Here is a 12,643-nt window from a genome sequence, read left to right as displayed (position 1 = left end):
CAACAATATTACGAACTTCCACCACATCGTGCCTAACATCATACAAGATAATACTATGACACTCCAGCAAAAGTAAACAAACTTGTTAGCTTCCCACACAGACAAGGAGAGCATTCATATTACATGAATGTCCCTATTCCTTAAATACTCTTTACGTACAGCTACACAATCTAAACTTGATAATTACTTACAGTGCCTTCACCAGACTCCACGACACTAGATTTTCCATGAGGACTATGTGCTTCATCTTCCTTCAGCAACTTCTCAGAATCTTTAGACTCCTCCCCTTCATCATTTTCAGTATCTTTTTGCTGTTTTTCCCCACTCTTGCTTTCAGTATGGGAATCTGACTCTTTGGCACCAGACTTTCCTGCGGCTGTGTCTTTTGATTTGGGAGAAAGATCTTTGTCTTCCTGCATCTTCAGCCACACCACAAAGGCTTTTATGAATAAGCCACCTCCGATCAATCCCAAGGGTGGCATGTACATTCCTGAAAATGAAAGGAAAATTCTCAAATTGGCATGAACATAACATGGTCATCACAAATTCCCACACAATCTCCCAACAAAAATATTCATTTCCCCTGACATTTTTACATTCTCCTCTCAATCATAACAAAACATTTTTGAAGATTAGGGGTCAACAGAAAGAAATACAGGTTTGCACTTCCTTGCTTGTAGTTACAGTTTTTAAAAGTAAGTGTAAGTGCTCCCAATGACTCGGCACCTTCCCTCCCACTCCACATGCCACCTGCCCCTTTCCTTGATTGCCCATGCCGCTGTATCAGCTCTTCCCCCCCCCCCTTCTACCTAGCTACCGAGGAGTTGCGAACGCATACGCAGCAGTAAAACGCAACATTGTCTCCTGGTCGCCTATACATGAGGTGACTGGGAGGCAACGAATAGGGGATGGCGAGCGAGGAGTCACGTGGTGACGACGAGCGGCTGTGTAGCGCACTCGGAAACGTGTGGGGCAGTCTGGTGTGGAGAGTGTACTTGAATGGGCACTAAAGCGAGAGTTGTGAACCTTGTGTTGGCATCTTAATTGGTTCCCTGGTGTCCCCTCGACGGACCCTGCTGATCTGGAGACTTACAAATTGGTGTCATGAAGCGGGATTAGTCGCAATCGTTTATCGTTCACAGATTTTGCGGTGATCATCATATCCAATCGTCACACAAGGTACGCGAAATGTCGGGTCGCGTGAGTTTGAACGGTCGCGAAGTAGACCTGCAAGACGCGGTAGATGAATTGAGCAACCGTCTCCGAGAGTTATCCGCGGAAAACGAAAGGTTAAGGACGGATGCGGCAAATACTAGTTTCGGAGACTAGGGGAGCGGAAAAAAAACTTTTTGTTTCTTTCCTCGGTCGGCAATTTCGAGGGAAGGCCGATGATGATGTAGATGCGTTTTTTAAGAAGCTGGAGAATGCAGCTCATCTTGGATCGTGGACCGATGCCGATCTCCTCAGGGTGGCGGTGCTGCAGCTGACAGGGGGGCTGCTGAATATGCCCGCAGTAAGGAGGAGATCCGCGAAGCTAAGACTTACCAACTGTTTAAGGAGGAACTTCTTGCCCGATACCGCTCCAAAAAGAGTATGCGATTCTACCGCGAACTCTTAACAACGATGAAGAAGGGTGGGGGGAAGAGCTGATACAGCGGCATGGAAAGCCATGAAAAGCAAGGAAAGGGGCAGGTGGCATGCGGAGTGGGAGGAAAGGTAGAGTCATTGAGGGCACTTACATAAGATTTAAAAAAGGATTTTGCTACAAGTATTTAAAAATGAGGAAACAAAATTCATTTAAAAAAAATCAAATGGAGTTGCGCAAGAACATGACATTAGCTATGTTAAAAAAAACAATTAAAAAGTAGTAAAAAATACAGCCTCCAAACCAAAAAATAAATAAGTGTGTAACCACTTATTCAAAATGTAAAGCACATAGGCAATATGCATTAGTAACAATAAGCATTTTGAAGTACAACAAAATAAATACATATATATATATATATATATATATTTCATAATTTGGAATTTTCAGGTAAGAACTAATTACACATTGTGCTTAATTTATTAGTATCTTGTATGATGTTAGGCACGATGAAGCAGAAGTTCTTAATATTATAAAACTCGGTGGAAATATTGCAATGTCCAATTTTACTAATATTAATTCATTAGACTAATGAATCAGAAAATCAATCAAAATAATAGTCGGTCTTTTTGTTATTTTAAAAATCAATTTTGCACATATGTACTGTGAGGGGTAACTCACCAATGGATATGTAGCGGTCAGTGGCAGGCAAGAGGTAGAAGAAGAAAGACTGGTGAAATCTTTCCAATAGGTTATTGAGGCTCCGGAAAATACGCTCGACAACCCTGCAAAGATAATTTCAATTTCAGAAGAAGACCATTGGAAGTGAAAAAATCTAGCTTTCTATCCTCAGTTTATTTTCCTTTCTTACATTAACACATTTAATGACAATGACTCATTAAGTTCTTGAACAATATCGAGCAATGGGTGAGTACAGAGAGTGATATCACGTGAAAATAATTTTATAGCACTTAAACCAAATAACAATCATTTACAGCTTTACACTTCACGGGAATTTCATGTAAAAAAACTTTAGAAATGGCATCACTTAAGAAAAAATGTATTTTCTAGGTATGCACGTGGGAGCATGGTAGCCTACAGAAGCCAAACAGCATCTTTACTGAGTATATAACATTTAAGCCGGCTTAGCTTCCAGAGGCCCTGCTAGGGTTCCCTACTTGCTGCTTGGCAGTAGTGATGAGATCTCTTTTAGACTGGACAGTTGCGAGTACTTGTTGAGGTGGTGTACCAGGCTGATTGACACAGTATTGGACCACGGATGAGTGCTCGCTTCCAAATCATCACGTTTCCTTGTAATATTGTAAGCAAACAGCAAGAATGAAACATTTGCACCATCTCCATGTGAAGAATAGTCTGCATATTGCGATGGCATCCACAGCTTATCTGAGAATTCCAGCTATGCACAACCAAATCTTAAGGCCGTTTTACTAGGTATACGTAATTGCGCAATCTGACATACGTGCAAAGGCACAATCAAAATTGTGCCGTGTAAAGCAGTGAATTGCTAGAACACATGCGAGAATGGGTAGCTGCGAGATGGCAAAATAGCCCCTTTTCTAATTTTGTTCATGCATTCGTGCAATTCCACGCCGTTTTAGAAATTAATGCAGAATGCAGCTCTAACCCGCACAATTCCGTGCCCCGTGTAAAACGGCCTTTAGAAAAAGAAGTGTCGCTGTAAATGTAATGAAAATGTATCACAACTCCTATAAGTCTCCTAATTGGTATGCATTACTACCATTCCATATGTTGTCACTAGTATCACCATTATTACTTGCCTACAATCATTAGTTTGTCGCAGCTCTCCACTCTATCCTCAAATCAGCTCACCTTTTCACACCAACTTCTCTTTCTTTGCCTGCTCCATACATTTTATCCGAGGCCTTTCTTTTCCATTTTTTCAATCAACTCATCCCTAGACAATTGTCTTCATGAGGCCATTGCATCTCAAGAAACGGCTGATTAGATTGTTTAGCCTTCTTATCAAGGTTTTCATGAGGTTTTTCTTCCACTCTTTTTAGGATTTCCTTGTTAATTAATGAGGCAATACATTTCATTTTCGTCATTCCTCTGTGGCACAATATTTTGAAAGCCCACACCCTTGATTTCTTCGCGGTTGTCATTGTGAATACCTCACTCCAACAGAGAAGAAAACTCCCGATGCATGTTCTGACAAATTGTTTCCTAACCTCTACTTTAAGATTTCCTGCTGTACATAGATCTTTCTTTTTGTGGAATACTCTCTTCATCTCGCCTATTCCACAGATAGTTTCTTTCTTGCATCACTAGTTATTCTGCTTCCCATGTGACAGAATTATTTCATTTCATCCAGCTTTTGTTTCCCTATTTTAATGCTAGGCTGTTTGAAATTATGTATATTCCATTATACATATATGTACTAATACCTTAGGTTTCTTTGAGCTAAATTCAGCTGATATCTACCCATTATGCTGCTCATATTTATCAGTCTTATTGCATGAAGGTCTTGTCTGACTCCATAAGTATAGTGCTGAAAATTCAGACTCATAATGCTCACAAAAAGAACTCATGACTAAAACATTAATTTTGTATTACACTCCTTATTTATTAAATTAACTTTCTCAGTCATCAATCATTCATTTATCATATTCATCATTCATTTATTCTTGCTGCAATAGTCCATGGTGTGGGTACTGCAGCACTTTGTCAGGTACGAAAAATATGCCCAATGTGCTATTCCAATATTGTATGTACAGCTGACTATTAAGAGTACTTTTCATTTTGGAAATCAATCCAACTTGTCTTCTGTTCTTTCACCCCTAGCCGCCTCCCATCTGATCTAAACACAGTATGCATTGCAAACCAAGGTTTCACGGAAATCTCCGTCCGTATATCACACCAAAACATTTATACAAAGGCATTACTTGATAGCCACTGTGCAAAAAGTTGCAAATTAAGCAAGTTTTGAGAAAATAGAAACTCACCGGCCAAGATGATAGAAACCAGCAGGATTACCCTTGATCTTCCTTGAAAAGCCTTCAAGAGTGACTGCTTCAATGCCAAACCTATGAAAAATAAAAAAAACAGTGGATACACTGTGATTTGCAAGCTTCTGTCACTTAGGTCCATGTGCATACATACACAAATTAGTACATGGAAACAGTACACTATGATAATGCAGGGTAAACTTAAAAAATACAAGCTCCAACAACAGAGTGAACAATGTTTGCTGTTTTATATTGAAGCAGCTCTCAATGTATGTATACCCTTGGAGATTGAATCCAAGATGCAGAAGATATGTTTGATTATCAGATCTTCAACGGAAGGCTGGGATGATTTTTGTGATGTCACATAATATATCCATTGCATACACAGGCAGCTATTCTAAATAATGGGTCATCATCTCAGAGGGTTATAATACCACACCACAATGTACATAGCATGTTTTGGTATTCTGAATGGAGCTAGCCAATAAATGGTTCTGGAAAATAACAGGGTAATTAATAGTGTGCGCTAATTGGAAGCTTTGCCTTTTCTGGTGTAAATAAATTTTGGAAGTTGTAGCAGCCATTAGCTAACATGAAGGAACTTTCTTCTTTCAATGTAATACATATTCCTTTGAAAGAAATTTATACAGCATAATTCAACTTATACAATATAAATATGTATAACCATTAATATACATATGTATAATATATGATATATTTACATCACCCATTTTCTTGAATCACATATTCCATAACATCCAATGGCAAGCATTGCTTACCTTTAGCATAGCTATAGTTGTTGACATAGCCAAGGACTTGTGCATATTATGATTAGAGATTAGTTATTTACTGGGTGGTATTTTCTTGGGAGTTTCATTTAGTTCCCATTATTTACTAAGCTGAATACATACTTATTTCCTCATCAAGTATTGTAATTATGTACTTTTAATTGTATATTGTGAATCACGTGGAAAACTATTGCTATCAAAAACTAATGTTTGAATGTATGCTGTATGATGTGCTAGTTCAAAATTTATGTTATCTTTCCACGATGCAGAAATAGCTATGCATCTAACAATAATGAATCATGTGGAAAGTAATCTTGCCAAACCTTTCCATCAATGCACTCATGTAAGCCAAGTCTAATCTGCTAAGCGACAATTATAATAAGCTCTCAACTGTGCAGGTAAATTGAATCTCAATTGTGTGACAAACTGTATTGATTAGAGGCCACAATTTGCAAAGCTACCCACATAATGGATACTGTATTAAACTAAGTGCAGAATGTGTGTGTATGCAAAACTTATTATTATTCGATGTAATCCTTTGTTTACAGGCAAGTCTACTCTTACTCGAATGCTTATGAACTAATCCAATTAAATTCCAGTTTTGTAGAAAGTAGTGAATCTTGTGTAGAAAAGAATTAGAAGAAAAGGTGAATGGGTCATAATAGTCCTGAAGATAATGACTTTTCTGGCAAATCTTAGCAAATAGGGCGATCATAATCTCATTTAGAATTCATAGCAACCATCTTAGAATACTAATCTGCAGTTGACATCATTATTTTATGAAACCAAGACAAAGGCAAAATGTATCATACTTAAACAGTGATGATTACTAGCCAAAATTTCAATAAACTGCCAGAGAAATGAAACTGCTTTAACTCAGCGGAAAATGTAATACATATTCCTTTCAAAGTTGATTGTTGAAGGTATGACTCTATTAGGTAATGAGATGAGCAGCTTTCGGCAAAGATTTAGTGTACAACCAACTCAACACCCAATTATGCCACCAAACTGATAAATTGAAGACAAAGTCAAGTTTAAAATCAAAAAAATAATATATTAATATGGTATGAAATTTGCAAGATGCTGACATCAAAATGACTCAAGCGGTGAAAAATCTGATGGTCTTTGATAGGATTTCAAAGTGTAGCAGGACAAGCAAATTCAATGGAATTTAAAAGAAGTGTGAAAAGCCACATTGGTAATCATTTCTCGCAACCTGAATTTGAGTGTGGATTCTACTTGAAAAGGCCTCGTAAAGAAGTCCCTACGGTAGGTATGCAGAGGCAGATACCCAATAAACTTAAACTGCATACGGCAATGATGATCAAAACAAAGAACTCCACTTATGATAGCGCATACATATTAGGATTGGCTTCAAATAAATAAGACAAAGTACAATTCACCAAAAATCTATAGGGTATGCATTTATAAAAATTAAAGAGTTGAACTACTTTGGCTACACAATATAGATAAACCGACACAGCATGAAGGGCATCGGGAAGAGAATTGTTTTGGTAAAAGAGGCATTCAGAAATTGGAGAGGGGTGATGAGAGAATCGTTATGTAAGAGTAGAAAGAAAAGGCTAATGAAGAGTCTGATCTGGAGGGTAGGGCTTTACAATGTGGAAACTTGAATACTGAAGAAGGAGGACGACAGAAGATTGGAGGCGTTCGAGATGTAGGTGTGGAGAAGAATAGAGAGGTGAAATTGGATGGAGAGGAGGAGGAACTATGAAGTGCTGGATGTGGTGGGTGAGGAGAGGCAGCTTCTAAATGAGATACGGAGGAGACAGAAGGGATGGATGGGAAGAGTACTTAGCGGGGAGGGGATGTGTTGGAGGGAAGAATGATGGGTAAGCGAGGGAGAGGTGGGAAGGGGGTAGGATTTATAGATGTACGTAGAATGACAGGGAGTATTGAAGAGAGAAAGCCAAGTTGAGAGGGGAAACAGGCTGGCCAAACTCACCTCAAAGTGCTCCATGCAAACCCACCTAAAGCAGAGGAAAATTTACTTCAAAAAAATAAATAACAATACCTATGAAAAAGTCCATGGTTTCCATTAGGTACTCCAGTTGACTGAGTGAAGACCATTAACATAAGGGTATGGAATGAGTTCGCCCAACCCTTGAAAGTCTCGTAATTAGGAGCATCCTCCTGCAAAAAAGATGAGCATTTGTTATTCCATCGATCAACTAAAATGAAAATCAAACTATTCACTCACAAATTTCACGGAGTAAAAATCATCAACAAGGATTATGGCCATGAAAATCTTCTTTGAAGGATGCAGCAAAAGCTCTTGATTGTATCCCAAAGGAGGCCATGTCGTGTTCACTTGATCTAAAAGATGCCTTCAGGCAAATCAATCCCATTCACTAAGAGTTATAGAAGGTTTCATGTCGTGATTATGAAAGGAGAATACATGCTTGTGTTGTGTTTGGTTCATGGCGAAGCACACTCACTCGCAGCCGCCATCATGCAGAGATGGACAGTGGGAGTCAATTTCTCAACTAAGGATTTGGGTATCCGATTGAAGCCAAAAAAAAGTGCTTAATCTTCATGAAATAGGATTAGTACTTGGGTGTCAAAATAGACACTGGGGGAATGTTGTTACCCCCAATGCACTATAGAGAATTCATTACATTGTTCCAATTATCAGGAGCACACGACAAGGCAGCATTCAGAGTGCCAACAGGTTCATTACATAGTGCACGTATATATGGCTCTTGTCATATTTCTTAATCAAGGAGTGAGTTTTAAGAAGAACCAGTAAATTGTAGGAAGAAGCATAGCAAAAAGAACCCCAGGCATTAGTAGCTGCATACAGACATATCTTGGACGTAGGCGGTGATGTTATTCCAGGTGGGGTGGATCATTCTGGACGAAGAAATCACCAAATCGGGCCATGAAAATGTAGCCATTGTGTAGGGCGAAGCATGGACGGTGTTCATGACCCTATGTCATGTGGTACAAGTGTCATGTGCTCATACAAATGTAATAGTATGTTGCAATAACCAGGCTGAAATCGAATATTACCTGGCACTACATTCTCTCCTCCGAAATTCCAGTCGACTATCGTTCCCAGGCCATCCTTGTCGTTTGATTATATTCATGGGTTGATCATTTTCAGCCAACTGCTGTATCCTTGGCAATTATTTTATTTATCATACCCTATTGTTTCATCTCGTCAACTATGATGTGTTGTGTATCAATGAGCTAGTCGATATTAAAGTTATATGAAAGTTCTTGTAATATCATTCTTGTACCAATTAAATAACATTCCTGCCTCCCAATTCCAGTTCAGGTGGTTATTCATTGGCAGTTTGGAGGATATATTGGCAGGATGAAGCCTGAGAAGACCAGTTGGTTAGAAACAGTTTGAGGGGAAGTAAGTTGCCAGATAAATTTTTCAAAGCACATGTTACAAAGTGACCCAAGCCATCAATTGTCTATGTAATCAAGGAGGCAAGGGGATTCTCCTTAAATGAGGGTGGCTTAGAATGAAAGATATTAAGGTTTAAGCACACAAGTTGAGCAGCAGGATATGATCAAAGGTGTAAAGGATATTGAATACTGTAATCAGTTGCATTTCTGATATCTTTTGAACACAGGCCCAATGGAATGGGAACCTGACTCTAGCCACCAAACAAACCTGATCCCTTCAAAATTACTTTTGGACTCAGACAGTTCAATCAGGAGAAAAAGATTAAAACATCAGAGATGTGTAATGAGCATTTTAAGGCAACACCATTTTTTAGAAATCATATGACGAATGATGAAAGAGTTCAGTTTTCCAGACAAAGGTCGGCAATAAAGTGTGTGTTTTTGTAGAAAAGCTAAGAAATTTCCTTCCAAACATTAAATATGGAATTCTACAAAGTAAAGGCCTCAACAATTCAGTGCTTCCAGACAAAGGATTAAGCTTATAAATGATTGAAAATAAAAATTTAATTCCTGGTTATGGCACAGAATCATTACTTGTTCGATTTATTCTGATGAAAAAAATGTGATTATGGATGTATAATTTTCGAAAAATATTCATGCACACCATTATAAGCCAGATTCAATATATTTAGGGACATTTAGAGGCGAGAAAGGGGGGCTTGGTTGCCTAGTGGGAAGAGTGCTTGGCTTATGATTGAAGGGTCCTGCATTTGATTCCTCAGTAAAGCCCTAGGATATCCCCAAACAACACCCTAGAAGTGTGAGGTGGCCTAGGGAAAGGAACTAGTGCTCCTGAACTGAATGCGTTCACTCAGTTGATTGACATGCCTGTAGCTTAATTTGGGATGAGCTCTGCCCTTGCCTGCCCAAACCAACATTTAGCTTGAATCACTAAGTGAGTGAGTGATAGCCAAATATGTACTGGCAAGCCCATTTATGTCACAAATAAGATTTAAAATGAAAATTCAAGTGCCTCACCCGATCCTTGAACGTGTGTCTTATTCCTTCTTTGGAACACATCCGGTGCACAAGGTTGACCAGGTCAAGGTTCGGAAGCTGACCATTCAAGCCCTCAACTTTAACGTCTATGCTTCCGACTCGTTCAGCATGGATTTCTAAATTGACGGCTGCTTGAATGGATCCCCCTCGTCCCGGGAGGGTTCCCGCATCGAGAACACCTTCGTATCCACAGGAGACGCCATGGTACGCCTCCAGCCACGCCTGCACACCCAGCTGCTCATGCTCCGTCACGAGGAAGATAATGTCTTTGGCCCAATACTTCTGTCCTGAGGAAAGGATTAAGATGCCAGACTCACTCAACTCTACCAATGAAATACATACATTTTTTAAACCTTTCATGTCCCATGCATGACTTGACAATGCTTTTGTGGACACCAACGTCATCTACCTAGCAGGAGATCTCTATGGGGGGCTGATGGATTCCAGAACATTGCTCACTAATTATGTAATATCTTCACAGTGGATGAGAGGATGGGGGAAAGGAAAGGCAGTACGAGTGTTTCTCAGCTAAATATGGGAGCAATAGCAAAGCTAAGAGTGAATTCTAAAAAAAACCACAGCAATTGAATTGACAGGTGAGACAAGTGGGAAATGAATGACTCTCAGAGCAGATGCTGCAGTGGATCCCAGAGGGAAGACGAGTCAGGCCACGGAAAAGCTGGCAACAAAGGGTGCACAACGAAATGGCTGAAAGAGGATTGGATGAAGAACTGATGCACAAAGCAAGTAGGAAATAATCAATAAATAGAATAGCACATTTAAAAAAAGAAGAATCTACTTACAGCTGAGAATACAAGCACAAAAGTGAAGAAGCATTTTATCAGCGGCTACATATTCTCAATGGGGACGAGGCTTCAATATTGACAGCAGCATTGAAGTCATGAGTGGAAGCATTCAAAAAGTGTAGGATGAAGATTGACTGAGTAGGATATGAGAAAGCTCTAAAAGGAGAGAAAAGAGAAGTCTTCCAAAAGCCTTGAGCAGGAGACGAGACAACTTACAATCAGTTGGCCACATTATGAGATAAGATGGCCTGATGAAAACAATCGTAGAGAGACAGGTGGAAGGGAAGAAGGGCAAGGGACGGCCCTGAGTGAGTTACATAGGACAATGTGTTATAAAGAATGTAAAAGAGAAGAAATACACCAATCTGAAAAGGCTAGCCGATGGGAGAAAATGGAGCAGAATGGACAGCTGTGTCAAAATAACCTTAGGATTGCTAACTTATGATGATGAAAATTCCAGAATTCATCAGCCCTGAAGGATTCTCTGGCAAAGGAGAAGGAATGCCTTCTATTTCAACATCAAGATGCAGGTAACTCCATAAGCACAATCAAATAAATACATGAACTCAAACATCTCATCAAACTATTCCCATCTTACTTCTGAAAAATTTTGCCAGGGCCATTGCTATAGCCAAAGATGGTGCTGTAGTGGGATACACGCTATTCGGGGGTCGATATGGCACTGACAGAACCAATGCCTCCGTACTTGATCCTCTCGGAGCCCTTAAAATACCATAAACATTTTTTCCAGTATAAACCTAAAAATAGAGATAAAGGGTTATTAGCATACGAAAATCATGATAATCATAAAGATCCCTTTTCCATAATCTTCCCTGAATCAAATATTGTAACAATTCTACCATGTCCAGAATTCAGAGATTTGTTATTTGATTAATATTTTCATGGGGAATGCCATTAATATATTTCACACAGAACTATGAGATCTCAAGCAATAAAAGAACTATCATGACATCTGAATTTTTTTTTTAACATTTCATTCACTGAAGAGAGTAATTTTTTCCATGTCATGCTACATCTGGGTTCTCATTATTGTAATTATATAATAATCAGCATACAATCTCTATACTTGTTTTGTTCTTTATGTAGCCTGTAATCATAATTACATTGTTGAAATTGAAATTATCAAATGAACTGTAGAGCTAAAACAAAATGTGTACGTGTTGTTACCCGTAAATAATATTAAAATGAATACGCCACTCATCAACTTTAGGTCACTGAAAAGGTTTTTAAGACTTTACCTTGCGAGCTCCAAGTGGGTACTTCAGGGTAAAATTATGAGTATAAGTATCCAGATTAAGTTGTTTTAATTTTGCTATCAGCCAAGGATAAGGCACTGAATCGGGATACCGAGCGGCTTCTTCCGTTATTTCAGTGAAAAAAGTCTTCGCACTAGCGTACTCATCGAATTCACCTTTTACCAATCCAGGTAGTAATGCATTTTCAGAGAAATAAGTACCTAGAAAGCAAGGATTGTAGATGAAGATACTTAATCAAACAAGGCGTGGTGCTTTCAATACGGAAATACTCATCAAAAAGTAGCCATACGAAAAAATTGGTATCAGATTATTGATCATTAAAATTATTAAATAACAAATTCAGATTTTTCAAGTGAACTCAGTCAAATTTACATTCTTAAAAAAGGGAGTGTGCGTTACAACAAGATAAAAAGAAAATACTGCACCAGCATTGAACATTCCATGAGCTAAGAGCATAAACCATACAACTCCCGAAATATATGAGAGAGCACATAGTTTACTGTGGTGAGATACTAATATTTGAGTTAATTTTCCACGGCCGGCTCCAGGATCTGTCAGAAGTCCCATTTTTGAAGTTATTGATTACACTGAACTCAAATAAATGTAGTTCGCCGGAAGTTGGCCTCTAGGATAGTTCAGCCACAGAAATTACACTACTAAGATTTCACAACAAAGATGATACATTCCTCAAGCCATTGTTTATGTCTCACTGATCGATATCAAAATTTGATCAAATTGAACGAAACGCCAATCGTCCATC

At 38.8% G+C, this 12,643-nt stretch overlaps 1 protein-coding gene across 1 annotated transcript in view; it reads right to left on the bottom strand.

Annotated features, from left to right (window-relative positions):
- The window catches only part of LOC124155408 (glycosylphosphatidylinositol anchor attachment 1 protein), a 19,194-nt gene extending 6,551 nt beyond the window's left edge, over window positions 1-12,643 (bottom strand). The window contains exons 1-8 of the mRNA XM_046529197.1: window positions 12,309-12,643; window positions 11,866-12,083; window positions 11,205-11,364; window positions 9,780-10,087; window positions 7,396-7,514; window positions 4,570-4,650; window positions 2,267-2,370; window positions 192-490 (exon numbers count right to left, since the gene is read on the bottom strand). Of these exons, the coding sequence (XP_046385153.1) occupies window positions 192-490; window positions 2,267-2,370; window positions 4,570-4,650; window positions 7,396-7,514; window positions 9,780-10,087; window positions 11,205-11,364; window positions 11,866-12,083; window positions 12,309-12,450 (1,431 nt within the window). The 5' untranslated portion in view covers window positions 12,451-12,643. The remainder of the gene's footprint in view (window positions 1-191; window positions 491-2,266; window positions 2,371-4,569; window positions 4,651-7,395; window positions 7,515-9,779; window positions 10,088-11,204; window positions 11,365-11,865; window positions 12,084-12,308) is intronic.

This window comes from Ischnura elegans, chromosome 3 (assembly GCF_921293095.1).
Source record: "Ischnura elegans chromosome 3, ioIscEleg1.1, whole genome shotgun sequence".
NCBI lineage: Eukaryota > Metazoa > Arthropoda > Insecta > Odonata > Coenagrionidae > Ischnura > Ischnura elegans.
The sequence above is the reverse complement of the archived record's forward strand: the minus strand, read 5'-3'. Positions and strand labels throughout refer to the sequence as shown.